Here is an 18661-nt window from a genome sequence, read left to right as displayed (position 1 = left end):
AATGCAAGATCCATTTAGAAACTGCCAAATAATTCTCTGTGAATCTATTTCAGAAAATGCAGGTTCTTGGGGTTTTTTTGTTTTGTTTCCTTAATGAAAAGCTACATTTTCCCCTTGTTTATATTTCTGACCATGTAGAGATGATCATAACATAGCTCTGTCATAAACAGAAGCTAATCAGCTCAAGTACCCCTGTGGAGATTCATGGAGGAGGATGACAAGGGAAAAAGAGGAAAAATATTTTACAAAAACAAGAATACAACCATTTCTGAAAGTTGAGGGCAACATGGAGATGGAAAAGATTCAGTTTTATGGAGTAACTGGTCTAAGTACTGTTATCCACCAAAACTTCATCAGAAATAACAGTCTCTGCATCTCTTTTGTATCACATATACCATGTCACATATATAGCAAAATCTTTGTCACAGAGAGTAAGACTGAGCTGGAGAAAGCACAGATATAAAGATGACATAAAAATGCAAGGACCACAAAACCATTTCCTCTGTATGTTATTGGTTTTCATTACTATTGCACACCACTCCTCCTGCTAATCTGCATTTGTCTTGCCTCCTAGATCAGACCCTAATCAGACCTAATTCGTTAAGCACCAATCTGTTCTTGACTTCCTTATGCTTTTTAACACGTGAACTGGAAAGTTTGGTCTGGCTAGAAGGAGGCTTTGATTCACCTGAAGAGAAGCTCTCACTGGTATCTGCTGCACGATCCCATAGTCCTCAGGTGGCAAGTACACAAATTGCTTTCATTGTGTTTTGTACTCAGAAGCACTTCACCCCAGCAATTTCTGTACACACACATCAGGGAGCTGACTTTTCACCCGTCAGCAGAGCAGAGACAATGGGATGTGCCTGACCATGAAAAACCACACCCCACAAAAATGCTGAGATCCAAGTACCTTAATTGCAGCTGAGCACTGATCTGCATGCTTGAGAAGCTCCTCGACTTTGTCTCGCTTCCCACAGATTTCACTGTGCAAGTTCTGCCAAGAGAAAAGTGAGCCATGAAACACTCCTGCAAGATTTACCAGTATTTCCTCCTGTACATGCTGCCTCCATCAGAAAACACCTGAAGCAGGAGTCCCTGAGGCTGAGACCTGAAATAACCTCTACCTGGGCAGTTTTTACAACAGTAAGCTCTTTGAGCATGAGAAGGTTTTTCTCAGAGAAAACATTCAGCAACTGAAAAATCTCCAGAGCTGGGAAGGCAGAGTTCCTTGACTTTAGCTTAGATGTATTTACTTGATTTTTATTTTTGTGCTGTAATTTGTCCCATAAGTTGCACCATCTTACAGTCCCTTGAATTAATTCAAAGCTGATGTGTAAGAGTGTCAGTGAATGTGTAGGAGCCAAACACAGTCTTGTTCATAATCTGTTGCAGTGCTGACAGAAAGTAATGAGGACAATAATATTTCCTCCCTCCTGCCTTCTACATATGTGGTGTTTTTTGGTAGCTTGCATACTTTATAATTCAAAACAGGCCACTGTATTGCAGACTGCATTGATACCAATATTTTCTGTACAGCAAAACAATTTAAAATCCAGATGGCTGAAGACAACTCATTCAGGGGCTGCATACCTTCTGATCATGTAGGTATCTCATGATAGTGTTGGTATCACACAGCTTCATGGACTCAATAGCATCTTGCCGACGCTTGGCATCACAGATCCACTTGCAAAGAGCCTGGTAGAGATCTCGGTAGGTTTTCAGCTGTTTGATCTGCCTTTCCAAATCCCACGACCTAGGGAAAAAAAGGGAAAAACCTGTAAAAATGCAAAGTGCATTCTCTTTCTCTCTCTTTACACAGTTTTCAGAAATAAGATACAAATAAACTTACATAAAACTGTGGGAAGGTCTGAAAAGGAGATTCTGAACAAAAATTTTAAATAAATGAGAATTGCACTGGTTATTAGTCACCCAACATGGGGTTTTAATACCTCACTTTTGAGTAACTCTGTAATATACAGAGGTTGGGCCTTCCTGTCAAAGTGAGGAATAAATAAAACCTGCAGTGATAAAAATCAAGTTTGCTGACTTCAGCACTCTTGTTCTCAATTTTCACTGAAGAATCAGCAACCAGTTAGGACTACATTTTGCCCTCAGATAAAAACAAAATAAAACAAACTAAAACAAGCCATACCCCAACCTCTACCTCTCCCCCTCAAACAACCAGAATATGCCTTCTGTTCACAATTTAGATTCAAGGTTCGATTTTGTTACTTAATTCTTAGTGTTACCTTTTCAACCCTCTAGTACAGGGTGTTGAGAAATAAGCATGGTTGCTTTTCTGAGGGGGGAAATACTGACTGGAAGTACTTAATCCAAGAACATTAGCAAGAGTTTAAAAAAAAGAAATTAACAACTCTTTAGCCCATAGGTTAGACATTTGCATGGCTAACTACATTTTTCTGCTTGGTCTTACAGAATTCCTTTTGAAGTATGTTCAACCTATTCACAATAGCTCGAGTCTTATTGCCCTGAAGTCACCATTTGTCCTTTGGAAGCAAAGATTAGTGCACATCAGGTCTTTTAGAATTCACTGCTAAGATGATCTTGGTAGCAATAGCAATAAGGAAAATGCTCTGAAAACATGAACAAACCTGTTATCAATCTGCTTCTCAGCCCTCTGCCAGCGGTCTATTAGCTGAGTAACCTTGTCACAGTACTTTCCAATGTCCATGTCATACAGGGTGTATGACTGGCAAGACTGTGAGTGAATCTGAAGTGTTCTCTGCAGCTCATTTTCCAAGGTATTCAGTAATGACTTCTTCATATTTAGGTCTGCTTTCATTTTCTGGAGAAAAAACAAAAAAGTTGTCATTTAATTATTCTTGAGAAGATTCTGATACTTAACCAATTTAACAGCATGCAGAGTATGTTGGGATCTAAAGATGTTGTTTTTAACTCAGTAAGGTATGTATAGTGCCATATGTATATATGTCAGCTGAACTTAAAATATTTAAAGTGAAACACCTATTTTGGTGAGCAGCTCAGCTTAAAAATGTGTTTAAAGTTAGACTAAATAATTTGTTAAACCAAAGCCCTCTGCTATTATATTCTAAAGCAAACATTTCAGTTTCTCAGAACTCTGCAGAGTAGAACAAGACAACAACCAAAGCAGAACAAGAGCCTTGCTTGTTCCTAGAAACAACTGACTAGAAAATTTCACTGAAGTATAAAAGATTACTACACTTGCAACAGCTGTGGAATCAAGCCTCAGGAGTGGCATATCCAATATTTAAACACCTAAAAATCTGCACAGGTTTTTTTTTGTTTTGTTTTGTTTTCCTATTTACATTTTTATGGTTGCCCGACATCTACCATGGAGATGTTTCTTCACACACACACACGCACACACACTTGTTTATGTACACTACCTGCATACTGTGGGCATCACCAAATGGAATATACAGCACAGGCAGTGGTCTGCCTTGTAGCCCCAGTCACATGAATGGCTACAGCCTTCAGTGATATGCTCAAGCCTTTTTTTGGTTGTGGTTTTTGGTTTGGGTTTTTTGGTTTTTTTTTTTTGGTGTAGCTCAAATTTACACTAGCTAAGAATCAGTGATATGCTCAAGCCTTTTTTTGGTTGTGGTTTTTGGTTTGGGTTTGTTGGTTTTTTTTTGGTGTAGCTCAAATTTACACCAGCTAAGAGCAACTCCAGCTGCATGGAAGGTCTCTGTAACCCATTTCTGTACACTGTTATCTGTGTTTATCATTAGTGAATTAATAGCCTATATGCAAGAAGGCAATATCTCCCTTCTTGCATATAGGCTATTAATTGCCCTTGCTGTCCTCTAGGTGTAACAAGTAAATTTGAGTGCTATTGAGTGTCCTGGTTTTGCTACAGTGTCTATGTCAAATCTTAAAGTGAAAAGTATTCAGCCTGTACAAGGGGAAAAGGAAAATAACTGCTTTGCTGAGCACAAAGTTGTCTTGCAGATCCAGTCTTTTATCCATCTTTATCTGCCAGTCCTTTTGTGCACTGAATGCATTTGGGAGAACAAGAACTCTTTCATTATTTTCTGTTCTTACCTTTAGTAGGGAAAAAGTGTGTAGGTGGTGCAAATGGAGCACAACCCATTTACCCTTTTGTCATGTCAAATGAGACCTACAGAAACCTTCCATGCAGCTGCCCTTGCTGTGGGGGCAGCAACAACCAGGGGGTGGAAGAAATAATAACCTGTATGTTATTTTCAATAATTTCATAGAATCACAGTTTCCTATGTTGGAAATTACCCACAAGGATCATTGAATCAAACTCCTGGCCTTGCACAGGACACCCCAAGAGTCACACTATATGCCTGAGAGCGTTGTCCAAACCCTTCTTTAACTCTGTCAGGCTCGGTGCTGTGATCACTTCTCTGGGGAGCTGTTCTAGTGCCCAGCGCACTTCTGGATGAAGAACCTTTTCCTGATATCCATCCTAAAGTTCCCCTGACACAGCTCCTTCCTGTTCCCTTGGCTCCTGCCACTGGTCACCACAGAGAAGAGATCAATGCCTGCCTCTCCTCTTCCCTTTGTGAAGAAGCTGTGGACAGCAATGAGGTCTCGCCTTACTCTTCTCTTTTCCAGGCTGAACAGACCAAGTAAACTCAGCTGCTCCTCAAAGCCCTTCACCATTCTCACAGCCCTCCTTTGGATGCTATCTAATAACTTTATTTATTTTTTATCTTGTGGCACCCAAAACTGAGCACAGGACTCAAGGGGAGGGAACACCAGTGCAGACAGAGCAGGACAATCCCCTCTCTTAACCGTCCAACAAGAATAGGCCTGATTTACAAAATATTGTATGTTTATACATAAAAAAAAACAGGATCAGCATTTCTATCTCCTGGTTTTGGAAGGGTTCCCCCAGCTCAACAGATCAGTGCTGGCAGCTACGAATTTTGTTTTGGTGTGTCCTTGGGTTTGGCCCCTCACCTTCAGACAAGCCCGATAAGCCTCCACTTTATCAAGATCCAAAGGAACAGTCTCCTCTTCAGACAGCCTCACTTCAAAAACTCTGATCACATCTTCTGTTTGCAGAATAACCTGGAGCAGACACCTCAGTGCATTCAAGCTAAAATAAATTATACAAGACAAATCCATTATGGACTATGGAAAGAACAGTGATATTTTTAATTAATTGCAGATGATTGGCTAAAGAAAATAGGTAACATATGAAATTTCTGTGATACCCATGTTTGTCACTTTCTTTTTTTAAAGTGTTCCAGAAAAGAGAAGAAATTCACCTGTCTGTTTCTATCAGCAAGTACACAATTTGCAGACAAAAAGGTGTAATTTTACACTACTGATAACAAAAGGCAGCTTTTTGGACTATAAATTATGGGAGAAAGTAAGTATTTATTGCAATAGTCTCAATTTACTTACCTGTCTAAGTAGCCAGCAGAAACACCATTAATATTTTCCAGTTTTTGAAAGAGGGCATTTATCTCTGATTGCAAGTACACATACTTCTCACAGCCTCTGAAGTTAGGCAGCAAGTCCTTATGCTTATTGAGGGTTTCAGCCATTATTTGAGAGTCATTCTGCACACCCTAAGGGAAAAGAAAATGCCTGGTTTACACATTTTTGGTTGGCTGAATGATCATTCTATTCTATATTCATACGGAATTGGTCTCCTTATCCAAGCAGTCTGCTCTTACATAACCAGCTTGACTGAGGACTGAAGAAGTGGCTGAGCTTGCTTTCTTCAAGGCAAGCACTACGGAGCAGTTTCTTTTTTGTCCACAATAGGTCATATGTATTTTTGAGCATCTACACTTCAAAACTCACTCCAAAACTTGGCTCTGACATGCCAAGGTCCTTCTGCTCTTGAGGCCTTTGCAACCCCATTGCCCCATGGGGATTCCTCGTATGCTGAACCTGTTATCTTTTTGTACCAATCTTCCCTCCATGGTCTCCCACAAATCTAAAGAGCTAGAAGAGGGATAGTAAGCCTCGTGTATCCAGTCTGTATCCCACAGACAGCACTTTACAGGTAGGTGGTTATGTGAAGTCCTTGGTAAAGGATTTTAGTGGTGCTTTACTCTGGATGAGGCTTAACATGAACTGACAGCGACCTGACATCAGTCTTTCTGTATTCCTTGCTTGGCAAAATTTGATTTCTAAAATTCAAGAGTCAACTTTTTCTGCTTGGAAGGTAAATTCTAATCCAAATCATTATGGTTAGCCTCCAACTGAGATTATTCTGCACAGGATTTGTGTCTTTCCCAGCTGATCATAAACAGAATTGCAGCACAGAGTCATACAAAGCTTGAGATACTCAAAGACAAACACCCATGGTTACCTCTAAGTCCTTTATTCTGGCTGAAAAGTCGTGCATAGCCCCTTGATCCACTCCAAGAGGAGCTCTTTGAACCATCTGAATCTCAGAAGCTTCAATCTGACGCCGAAGTTTCTGAAGCTCCATCAGCAGCCAGGCCTCCTGCTTCTCATACTCTCGGTTTCTCTCATTAATGATTATGGTGTTTGAGGAACCCACGGGACAGCTCTCGGTTGGGACCACTGAAATGGTAAAATTAATTGGGTAAGCATCAACTGCCAGAGAACTGAGCAGGAACATGTAGGAAATCAAGGCAGTGCCCAAGTGATCCAAGCACTGAATTGACCTGTAGAACTAAGGACAGGTGGAAGATCTGGGCCCTTAGGCAGCTGTTTCAGGGAATGAAATCCCTCCTTCACAAAAATATAAACTTGCTTCCTAAAACGCAGCAGTGAGATTTTGCTTTCTAATAAGAGAAAATATATCAGATGGACTAAATTCCTCTCATTTTCCCAGCAGTTTTTAGAGCTTTAAAGCACTATGAGTTTTAGAGCATATTCCCAGATTCCCATCAAAGGAAGGAAGAAGAAAATCTTCCCCTGTGCACAATTCTTAAACATATTCCTATTCATATGCTGAAGACAACATTTTCATGTAAAAAGAATGCACCACCCACCACCTCTGGCACAAAGAAAATGCAGCAATCCAAACTCTACAAAAGCGAGGATGACAACAAACCTGTTTGTGGCTGTCGTGGTTGATTAGGCAGCTGTATGATCAAGGTTTGGTAGTGCTTCTGAGCATCAGTGAACTGAGTCTGGATCTTTCGTTTGTCTTCATCACCAAACATCTCTGAGCCTTGGCTGTTTCTGAGGAATTCTTGATAATGGATCTCTAGGTCAGTTATTATTTTTTGGTAATCTTCCTTACGCATTGTTTTCAGCTGAAAAAAGGAAGAAAGGAATTTTGAAATAAAAGGGGGAAAAAGCAATTGGGGAAGTTTTATGACTAGTTAATCATTAAAGAACACTATAATATCATAAATCTATAAAAAAACCCAAAGTAATCACACTTCAGAATAAATCCTAACTAGACTGCCTCTAAAAGTATGGTAATAATACCATCTGAGTTAACCAATCCTTGTTACCATCATTTCATACTTTAACAGCAGTTTGAAATTCTACCTCTTACTCTGTTTATCCATGCCCCTGTACAGTGGGAGCTAATACAACAAGTATGTAATAAATTCCCTTAGCTAATCTTCTTGCCTATCTGTTTGAGTAGGAAAGTATTTTGTTTCTCCTTTAATAAAATTACAACTTCCATATGTGAAAGTTTTTGTGCAAGCTAGCAAAAGGAAGGCCTGTGGTTTTGTAGAACATACATCTGCACAGGATACTGCAGGGTCTCTGCTTGGGACAGCAGACATCAGGTCATGGATGTCTCTGGTCTGCAGTCAAGGCCAGCTGGTGTCTTACCTTGGCAATAGTCATGGCTCTGATTTTCTCAATGTCAATCATGCAGTAATGCCAGGACACCAGGCTCTTCATGTTGATATACAGCTGGTTCCACAAAGCTAAAATAGCTTCATAGTACTGCTCAATTCTGGCATGAAGGAAAATAAAATAAAAAAAAAAGTGTGATCAAATTGCATCTGTCCTTGTCGCACAGCTACAAAACATCCCAAGAAACATCCACCAGATGTGGAGTGTGTTAAGGCTCGTTCTCTACTTGAAAAAAATCTTGGAAATTAATTTATAAACGATTCTCATTAGTACAGATAAGAAAAACCACATAGACATTAACTTTTAAACATTTCTAGGCCCCAACCTAGATCCCAGCAAGTTTCACTGAACTGAGCTTCCTCAAGGCAAGGGTCTAGTCCTTAACCCCCACCTTTAGGGGCAGGGACAGTGCACTCTGATCAAGGCACAGAACATGTTTTGAGACTGGTAGCTATTTTGAGTGAACTCTAACCCCAGTGGCAAGCATCCACACTCAGGCAGCAACTCACTTGGTAGCAAGATCCACTGCCAATGGATTGGGGGGTGGGATGATAAGGCTGACAGATGGCACCAGCATATCCACTCCTCCGGGGCCGGTCACCAGCCACTTGCTGCGCTCATTGTTGTCCTTCAGGATACACTCATCTCCTTTGCGCACCGTTTTCTGTAAGGGATGAAGAACAGTGGCTTTCCTTAGTTAAGTAAGGTGGGGCTTCCAGGAGGCACAGACAAGGGAGATGCACCTAGATGACAGAAGCAAGAGCACTTGCCAGCTGCCAGGTCTGGGTGTGCATCTCAGCTTCATACTGGGGCAATAGATCAGTAGAGATCAACCCCTTCTCCCTGAATATGGGTTACATGTGAAGAAAACCCAAAAAAAGCCCAAGAGTGAGCCAGGGAACCCCAGTCTGCTAGATCATCAGACCTGGGGCTTGTCCTGACAAAGACTGAATGTGGACACATGGCTTGGTAAGCTGTGCAACCATGCGTGGCTTTAAGCCAGTGAGCTGAAGGCATGAGGACATTTAGTGCTGCATCCATATTTGTAAAGGGACTGGGAGTGAGTGTGGCAGAGCCAGATTCACCAGCTCCAACTGCCAGAAATCCTGACACCAGGCAGCCACGGGTGTGGCCATGGTGCAGGAAAATGCACATAAGCAGAAAGCACATCTAAATTTATTGATAAGGAAAAAAACCAGAAATAAACCCAAGCAGCCTCAGTACTAAGGAGGAAGAAAAAACATAATTCATTTCATAGCCCATCCATGAAAGAAATGGGAATACCAATGAATAACTGCATATTCCTCACTTTTGTTAGATGAATTGTTCACCTAAGGATCCACAGAGGCACTGGAAAGGTGAACAGTCACGAAAAAAAAGGTGTGGATGCATAGAGGCATCTGTACAAAAATTTCAATCTTATTAGCAATAGGACTCTTATGTTCCAATTTGAAATATGAGTATTAATGCTATTTAATAGATTAATAATAGTAACTTTGACTAGATTTATTAAACAATAAGAACCTACTTGTTTATTCATAGTGGCAAGAAAGGCAGAGCTTCTTCTGTCAAAGAAATTCATGCTGACCAAAAGCAGATAAAGGGCTTACACTTTTTCAGTTCAGTGGTCTGCTTACTGAGTAATTTGCAGTGTTCTAGTTTACACAATGTTCATTCTCAGCCAAAAAGGGATACAATACCAGATCCTGTTTGTAGTCACACAGAGCCTTGAGGATAATGGGCTTGTTACTTCGATAGTCTGGGTTACGTGGCTTCAGCTGCACAATCTTCCTGGATTTATTCACCAAACTCTGCACTTGCCTCTTGTATTCAAGAATTCTCTCTCGTTCATTCTGCAAAGATTAATTATATGTTACAAATTTATTCTAAAAAGAACAGGCATCTTGTTCCCACTGTTTTATTAAGAGAGGGATACATCTGGAGCTTACAGCAGGCAAAACTTACTTTAGTTCAAATGGGATGAGTCCTTGACCTACAATGTAAAACTGCAGTTTTAAAAAGAGCTGAGAAACATCTAAGTATCTCTGCAGCTCTGGCAAGATGCAAAGTTTGCAAAATTTGCATAGCAGGTTTTTCATACAGATCTTCAATGTAGTTAAAGCAGTGTTTAAGAAACACAGACATAAACTGAAAGAATCTAAAAAAATTAATGCTTACAAAAAAACTGAACAACTACACTTTCAAACCTAACTTCATCAATTGGCCTTTTACACCACTGACCATTTTTTCTCCAATTTGGGACTGTAGTGCTTAACTCATGATAAGAAAACAGCTAAAAAAGCTGACTTCCATCCTTTCAAAGAGACTATGGTGATAGAGTGACATGATTAATCATTTATCAAATGCATTTATCCTTTGGTAAAATCTATTCTACCACCTAAGAATAAAAGTATTCCTTTTTTTTTCCCATTTGTTAGGATGTCAGAAACTTGGGGATTTTTTGGACTCATTCCAGATTTAAAAATATAATGGCCTCAAGTTTATACAGTACTGTATTTAAACACTGCAGTGCACTTGAGTTTACATTTGGTATCTAAAGAGGGCAGCTGGTTTCCCAGAAAAGCAGAACATAACCTGTCAGGCAAGTGTGACAATACCTCCAGCTCTTTGATCTGTTCCAGCAAAGTCTGCAGTGACATGCTCTTATCACAGATGAACTTCTTTCTGATAGAGTCTTGTAAGTTTTTCAGGTAGCACTCTGTGGCTTGGGCCTCTTCAAAGAACTACGGGAGAAAAGTTGTGAATTTGGCTGTGTGTAGCTCTTAAAAACATCTGCTAAAAACTGATGGATTCCTTTAATGAGAAATCCCAGTTCACCTCTGGCACAATGGTAACATTTATAACATGGCAATAGTGTGCTATGCACATCTTTGATGGGATTCACACTTTTTAAAAGTAGTGTGAATTCTCCACATCACTACTCACCTGAAAGTAAGCCGCATTCTCCTTCAGATGGACATCAATACATTTGGTGATCTGAAGAATCCAGCTCCACTGAGTTTGCAATGTATCCATGTAGGCCTAAGAAAGACAGTAATATACAAAAGTCAGGCCACCACACTGATCTCTCTCCCATACCTAGACTCAAGCAAAATTATCTACACTCCACACAAATGCAAATGAAAATCTGCAAACACAAATTCACGGACACCAGAACGATGTAATTCATGCAAATGGTTTCACAACTTCTAAGCATCCACCTAACTGAAATGAGTTAAATACCTGCTTGTGAGACACAAAGAGAAATCTGTTCATGACCTGAATTTGTTTGATCAACATAAAGCCCCAGGTGCATTAACAAAAAGGAGTGAAATGCACAAACAGTAGTGCAAATAAAGTATTTCAGCTGCAAATGGCCATGTACTCATTCTTTCAGGGAACACCTCCAAACATAGTATTTTATGCTTGTTGTTTTTAAATTCAAAACACTCAAGCAGCCATGTATATTCTTTAAAAAATGACACAGAACTTTCACTTCACTGCTGGAGCTTAAAAGAATCTTTCCTTTAAGAGAGAAACTGACTACAGGAGAAAGAGGATTTTACATAATATGATAACAGTTAACCAAGTAAACACACTGAAAGGCAGAAAGGATTATTTCTTTTTCCTTTTAGCTTCTTCAGTTGCAGAGTTCTTATGCACTCTTGAAACTGCAATAACTACAGCATCTCCTAATAAAATGTCCAAATTGTTGCTGCCTTTTTAATTAAGAAGTAAGTGTACACCAAACTGTGAAAGCAAAAGTATCTTGGCTAAGCCACCGAAAGGCACTATGAATTTCAGCTGCAGAAAGTATTTGCACCTGGATTAAACATAAACCTTCAACAAAGGGTGTGGCTTTTTTCAAAACATGCCTACTAAGACAGCAGAACAGCAATGACATACCTTCCTATCATAAATTCTCCTTCACTGTAGTCAGCACAAATCGAGAAACAGCAATTTCAATACACTCAGATAACGCCCTAAGCTTAGAATTCATTTTTACTTGCATCTATCACCATGCAGTTGTTAATAGATATGTTTGTAGAGGAAGGTAGTAATATTTGTTAGAGCAGCCCATACAGACAGGTAAAATGGACATGATTTTGGGCAGGCAAACCCTTCTTGAGCCCAAATGCAGCACTTTGTATGGGAACCTTCACCAAGAACTTATCTCATATAGCAACTAAAGGAGCAACTGAAATCACACAAAGTCTAACTCACCTCGATTTTGTCTGAAGCAGGATGCTGATTGAGCACTAGCTGGTCACTTTCTTGCTTTAGCTTGTTGAGTTCTTTTTCTTTAACCTCCAGTTCACTCATACGTTTCTAAATAACCAAAGCACAGTATTAAATTAACTCCAAAGGTACACTGCACAGGCAGAACAGTGTTTTCATTTGCTTAAAATTTCCCAGATAGTTGTGATAATATAAAATTATCCCCTCTAACAGTATAAAGAGTTTCCATTAGGTGTACTGAAGTTAATTATGAAGACAGTAGAATCAAAGAAGGTGCAATCATCTCAATTCAAGTCTCTAGGCTTGCTGTTTCAGAGAGCAAAGCACATTAAGTTCTGCCTTTCTTAAGAATGATGGAAGCAAAAACAACTGCATCTTGCAACATCAAGAATAACTGAACTAAAAAAAGGCACTTTCATAATAGTTCGAACTTTCATTCCTTTTTCAATGTGGTGATCAGCACCAATACTGGTTAAACAAAACACACATGCCCCATTTCCCTACACACCCACAGACGACAAGGAGCGGGGCAAACTACATCCGACCATGCATGCAGTGTGCCACTGGCAGAACCATCAGAGGAAGAGAGCACAGCTCTCCTTCCTGGTGACAGATAACCAGGGCCAAATATGGGGACCTCTGAGCCCTGCACAGTCCCAGCAGGGAGAATTAAAACTGCTGGATTCAAGTCCCTTAGTTTGGCATGCCAGCACAATGACTGTGTGCACAAGCTGTAGGTGATCACTGCTCTGTAGTGGACTGTACCAAGAAGGCCACATTCCAAGGTCAAAATAAACTATGACAACTCCCTGAATGGGAACACAATCCTCCAAAAAATGTCCTGTCCTGACTCAGAAGGTTATTACATAGTATTTTATTGAAAACTGTTGATAAAAACCCCAGGAACTTCATGAAGAAACACACCCTGTGATGAGCTTTTCCCAAGAGAGGCTGACTATTCCAAGAGAGGGCAAGAGAGGACTGATGGAAAGCACAGGGAAGTTGAGCTATCTTACCGAGAAGGACTCTTGCTTCCTGGCAATATCAGTGTTCCTGTCACTCCAGTCATAGAGGAGCTCCTCTTCCTCACAGTCATTGATCCACATGATTTCTCTGCTGGTGGCCTGGATGAGGTTCTGGAACTGGCGAAGCTGATCCATTCTCTCAAAGGAATATTTCTGCAAGGAAGTACAGAAATGAGAAGCCATAAACATATAAATGCCTGAGCTGGGTGGAGAAAGGGAAGCTAAGAGCACAGCATGGCTTTTGCATTTTTTGTTTGTTTGTTTGTTTTTGGTCTTTTTTTGGGTTTGTGGGGTTTTTTTTTGGTTGGTTGGTTTTTTGGGTTTTTTTAAGCAAAATAACAATACAATCAACATGACTGTAAAACCTGTTGGCAATGGACAGCAGATGTGCCTGGGTTTATTGAACCATGAAACCTGTTAGACAGTGCATAATGTGTCAGGATTTATAGAATAGGAACCTGATGTCAGCACCTTCTCAAAGTTATTTCTAGCACACATGTAGCAGACATGTAGGAAGGCAAGCAAAAAGGCATTGGGGGAAGTACAAGAAATGCCTGAACATTTAACATCCTTTTACTTGCATTTGCTGCTCATAGTACATCCTTGATATTACAGCAGCATCTTTTGCATAGTTGACACTTCAAGAAAAAATTCTTTGTCTTCACATCATAATAAACATCCTGTTACTTGAAATCAGGTGCCAGGAATCAGATTCTGATCCCAAGTGTTAAATAAACCATTTGCACAAGATTCTTACTGTGTTTTACATGAAGATCTGCAGCAGGGAAGATGCACAGCCCTACACAGAATTTGGTTGGTTCTAGTCCCACCTTTGAGTAACTTTTAAAGTTTCATATACATCCTAATTTCATCACTACATTTGCTCCCATTAAGGAGGTAAAGGTCTACTCTTTGCCTGCTTAGTGACCAACTCCCTTCACCAGGTACAAACGAGAAACTTCCTTGTGAGAATAGGTCAATTATACAGCAGGCAATGCATTAATCTCAAGTCCATGACTCAAAGTGAATCTTTCAGAAGCTATAAAGCACTTTCAGTTTACTGCTGAATAGTTATTTTAATGTGCATCTGTCACTCTGTCAAAACCTGAAGTATCCCTTGACAATCACACAGGTGTTAATAAAGCAAACAAGGTCTCAGAAATGACCACATTCCTTACTTACCAGCAGGCCTTCATATTCCTCCTCCAGCTGATGAACTGCAGCCTTCTCCCGCTGGAACACAGACAGCAAACACTTAGTGAGCCTTTTACAAGTTGCCTATTTACTGGTATTTACTTTACAGAGTCAATATCATAATAATTGCAGGTGGTAACATGCAAATGCCTGCAAGAGACATCTGTCAATAGCAGATTTGCTCCACTGGGTGACTCAGGAAGCACAAAACCAAGGCTTAGACAAACTTGCTACTCTCATGGATGCTCGGTATATAACCAAGCTTGCACATAATCTGTAACACCAAAACATGACTCAAAATTGGATTTCTTTCTGCACCTAACTCCTGTACCAGCTAGTCCTAGAGCAAGCCTTGGAGATTGTGAACTAGTATAAATTATGATATGAGCAGACAGCTCCAGTCTTCGTCCCCATTTCTATGGCTGGGAACCTGCCCAGCCTTGGAACTGGTATTCCACAGGGCAGACTATCACCTTTCCTATTTGAAGCAGAAAAGGGAGCAAAATCCTTTCCACTCTTCAGCTTGGTTGAGAGATCAGGGCTCCAGAACAGACTACCTTTTCTTTAGATTGAACTCTCTCCTGCCAAATAAGAGAAAAGATGAATGGAAATTAAATAAGCCTCCTCTATCCTATACCTAACTGCTGGGCTGATAGGAGAGGAAGTTAACACTGCATTTTCAGTCACTTCTTTATTCCAATCACAAAATTCAACGGGCAACATTAGTCTCAGAAGAAAAAAAAAGAAAAATAATATCAACACATAAGAAAAGCTTTAATCTTAGCCCAGAATTCAGGCATTTTTCACAGAATAAACCTGATGACTCAAGGCTGCATCTGAGCACTCACCTTATTCTTTCACTTTTTGTTGTTTAATATACTGAGCCAGCAAGTGAGAATAATCACTCTTAGACACCTATCTCAATAATATAGCAATACTTATTTGCCAGCCTTGGTGCACAACAATAAAAAGCTAAATAGCTACTAAATTTTTATTTTAAAATTCTGAGGAATTATGGAGGAATTAAGAGTTGGAAGCGGTTCTTATCATGACACCAGTGCTTTCTGAAGAGCAGATGAACTTTCAAGCATTCCTTTTTTTGTAGTGAAACACCAGTAAGCCAAAGCTATATAGCTAGACCAAGCACAGTGTAAGGGAGGACAGCAATTACCAGATCTGTTTTGACTTTGTCCAGGTGCCAACGATAGTCTCCGATGGCATTGTGGGTTCTCCTGTGCTCACAAATTTGTTGCTCAATGGATGCTGCATCAAACCCCCATTTCACTTGCTCCATTTCAACCTAGGAACAAGAAACAGGATTGGTACTTTCATTTCCAACATTACTGACTAAATTGGAGCATAAAGGAATTGAACTGAAGGAAACAGACTATGTGGTAGAGAGTAAAATTGAAATAAAGAGAAGTTTAGCATAGGGGGTTACAGTTTCTTTAAATTGCCATCAATTAAACTGTGTGACAGGCTCCCAAAGCAGAAGAAGCAAAATAGGAAAAATATTTCAATTGTTTAAAGTTACACTAGATGAAGCACACTCAGTAGTGTATTTTCATCTGTTGTCTTTGGACCAAACTGTTATTTTATGTTCCACAGTAAAATTACATTCTTATCACTCTGAAAACAACCCATGACTTTATCAAACAATGCTATTCATGCAATTCATGTGAAAATGCCCAATTAAGTTCTATAGCCCAGTACACCAGACTTCCATTTTAATTTTGCTCATGTAAACTTTGACAACCTCAGTTAAATGCAGTCACACTAAAAAAACTCCACAGAAGAGAAACTGAAATTACTAAAAAATGTGTTGTTTGTCTTGCATTTTGGCAACATTTATTGTAGGATGCCAAGAAAAAATGTCTAGAAACAGCCTTGAAAAACAGTAATGCACCTGATAATTACTAACCCAAAAACTGACTGCATTCCTTGCTTCATTTTTTTTAAATATTAAAAGCGACCTAACTTTAAATTCAGCTCCTCAAACTCCAAATGCTCTTTTATGCTGCAAAGACACTACAGCTCTATCTGAATGCCTGTCTATGCACATGCCCAGTAAAGAAAGAGGTATCCTAATCTTGGGTTGGAACTGAATTTGGTAATCACCAGCCTGGAGTCAAATCTCTATGAGTCAACAGATGACAATAAAGCCAGAACTCAAGCGTAGGGGTTCAAAGGCAGTGCTGAAAATGATCCAAGAAACAAAACCATTTTTCATTCAGCCATTTGAAAGTTAGAGGACTTTGACCCTTCTCGTTATATTTAAACAGTCTAAAGAGACTGTAGCAACAGTGGCAGTCATGGCTGGCTGCCATATGCTAACAAAGGCTGTCTGGATTTCACTGCAGTTTCCCCAGCTCTGCGCTGGAAATTTGACTAACCCTCCCTACCATCTGATTCTCCTACCAGCAAACCATGCAGACAAAAACCAGAAAAACAGCAAAAAACTTCAGCTGCTCAGAACTTCTTCCCACAACTCACCACATTACTAGGGGAAACATTATCCTAGTCTCAATGTGAGCAAGTAGTGGGACACAGCAACGCACGACAGAAAGAAACAGCATCATAGCAAGTTCAAAATAAATTTTCCCACTGAGGTAAGTGCTTACTGGCCCCACCTCAGCTTTGCTGTAGGGATGAAGGGGAAGAGAGAGAGCCTTTTACTTTCACAGGAGGTTTAGTGTGGGAACACAGCTATAAAGCAGTTGCTTATGCTCCCTGTGTTTAGCAAGGAGTGTCTGAGCAGGGCATCACGTGGTGTCTTTGGAAGGTGCAGCCTGTTCACCATCTTTCATCGCTGGAAGCATGCCCAGAGTCTGTCCAACATCACTCCTCAAGCCATGGCAGGTCTGACAATCAGCCTCCTCTCCCACAGTATGTGAAGAGCAATGATGTCAGTTGTGGCTGTCCAGGCACAATGCTTTACACATTACCACTCAAGGAGTGCATCTCCACATCCCCTTCCTCCTCTAAAACATGCCACATGGAGAGACTGGACTGTAACTAGCACTCACTTAAAAATACTCAACTCTACAGAGCTCTGCTCTCCTCATTTGATTTGCATAGGAGCCACCTGGCAAATGCCATACACAGATAATAATGACAGAATCGCAAAGCAACAACCTAATAGAGATAAAAATAATGCAATTTCAATTTACAAGAAGTCTGCAAAGTGTGACTTCAGCCACCTTGTTCCATCCTCCCTACCTGTCTCTCAGAAAGGGCTGTCTAACCACAAACTCATAACTTTCACTTCAACACACAACTTTCACCTCAGAAGCACAAAAAACAGTGTATGTTTTCCATTCCAGGTTACATCAGTAACAGCTGTGAATTGGCGAATTTGTTCTCAGAATGCAAGAAACAGTAGCTTCAGCACTTCTGTGTGCATTTTAGCACTGATTTCTGAAAGCCTAGTCCCATGGCAATCAGCCCTACCTCTCTGTGATAAAGACAGACTAGAGGGGGAAAGCAACTGCAAAACACTGGACAATGGTTCAGTCAATGAAGATGGTCCTGTCTGTGTAAAGGGTTGAAATAAATGTGAATCAAAGGAAATCTGTGCAAGGAAGGAAGGAGAGAAATATTGAGCATAATAATCTCTAACACAAATATGCCAATGCTTTTGTTATGTTAACACCTGTGTTTCATTTAGCTTTCAAATCTAACTTCCATACCTCTTCCTCTGCAAAAGAAGACTCCAATCCATGTTTGGATTTCAGTGAGAATTCACTGTATGTATAATACTGGGAGGGTAATAAAAGGAACTTGGAATAACATGCAAGCATTCACATGTACCTTTACTTTTCTACTGGCACCCAAAACATTACTACATATGAGGGAGGTGACATTCATAAACAACACCAAATTTTAGCATTGTCCCCGTGTTTTGCACAGATTTACCTTCTGCTGCCTCATCCAGCTTAAGCATTCACTTGTGACACGTTTTGTGTACTCATCCCAGCCCGAGCCACTCTGAGAGGAGAAGCAGCCACCACCTTTGGAGCTGGCCCTCCTGGCACGGGGAACGCTGATGGCTTTGTACAGGGCACGCATTTGCTCCTGGAGCTGAAGAAGCCTGAAAAGGAAGGAAACACTTAGTGCCTGTGAGCAAAGCACCCAGAAAACACACACACAATGCAATTTATCTCTCCTACTGGACCACCAGCTATTCAAAACAAAGTGCTGAAAGCAAAGACCGTGGAAAAAATATACAGATTAAGATTTCATGGAGACAACTAAGGCATCAATTTCTATCAGAAATATATTACTGCAAGACCCTTCTCCATGTTAGTGTGACCAAACAGATTTAGTTTCACCTTACTGATTCCTATTACATCCTGCAACACCAGGGAAGGTGAGCACTTGAGGTACCACAAACTTTTATCAGTCACATTCCCCAC

General features: G+C 40.2%; 1 protein-coding gene across 4 annotated transcripts in view; it reads right to left on the bottom strand.

Annotated features, from left to right (window-relative positions):
- LOC120503555 (desmoplakin) overlaps window positions 1–18661 on the bottom strand; it is a 51512-nt gene that overhangs the window by 9386 nt on the left and 23465 nt on the right. For all 4 annotated transcript variants that reach the window (XM_039712143.1, XM_039712142.1, XM_039712144.1 and 1 more), the window contains exons 4-20: window positions 18162–18336; window positions 15418–15546; window positions 14235–14285; window positions 13044–13205; window positions 12013–12117; window positions 10735–10830; window positions 10407–10532; window positions 9489–9641; window positions 8298–8452; window positions 7762–7888; window positions 7022–7226; window positions 6308–6525; window positions 5389–5555; window positions 4939–5077; window positions 2616–2809; window positions 1594–1756; window positions 914–997 (exon numbers count right to left, since the gene is read on the bottom strand). In XM_039712143.1, coding sequence (XP_039568077.1) covers window positions 914–997; window positions 1594–1756; window positions 2616–2809; window positions 4939–5077; window positions 5389–5555; window positions 6308–6525; window positions 7022–7226; window positions 7762–7888; window positions 8298–8452; window positions 9489–9641; window positions 10407–10532; window positions 10735–10830; window positions 12013–12117; window positions 13044–13205; window positions 14235–14285; window positions 15418–15546; window positions 18162–18336 — 2449 coding nt within the window. The remainder of the gene's footprint in view (window positions 1–913; window positions 998–1593; window positions 1757–2615; window positions 2810–4938; window positions 5078–5388; window positions 5556–6307; window positions 6526–7021; window positions 7227–7761; window positions 7889–8297; window positions 8453–9488; window positions 9642–10406; window positions 10533–10734; window positions 10831–12012; window positions 12118–13043; window positions 13206–14234; window positions 14286–15417; window positions 15547–18161; window positions 18337–18661) is intronic.

The sequence above is a fragment of the Passer montanus genome, unplaced genomic scaffold (assembly GCF_014805655.1).
Source record: "Passer montanus isolate IOZ18808 unplaced genomic scaffold, ASM1480565v1 scaffold26, whole genome shotgun sequence".
NCBI classification, from domain to species: Eukaryota; Metazoa; Chordata; class Aves; order Passeriformes; family Passeridae; genus Passer; species Passer montanus.
Note: the sequence above shows the minus strand (reverse complement) of the source record. Positions and strands in the feature narration are given on the sequence as shown.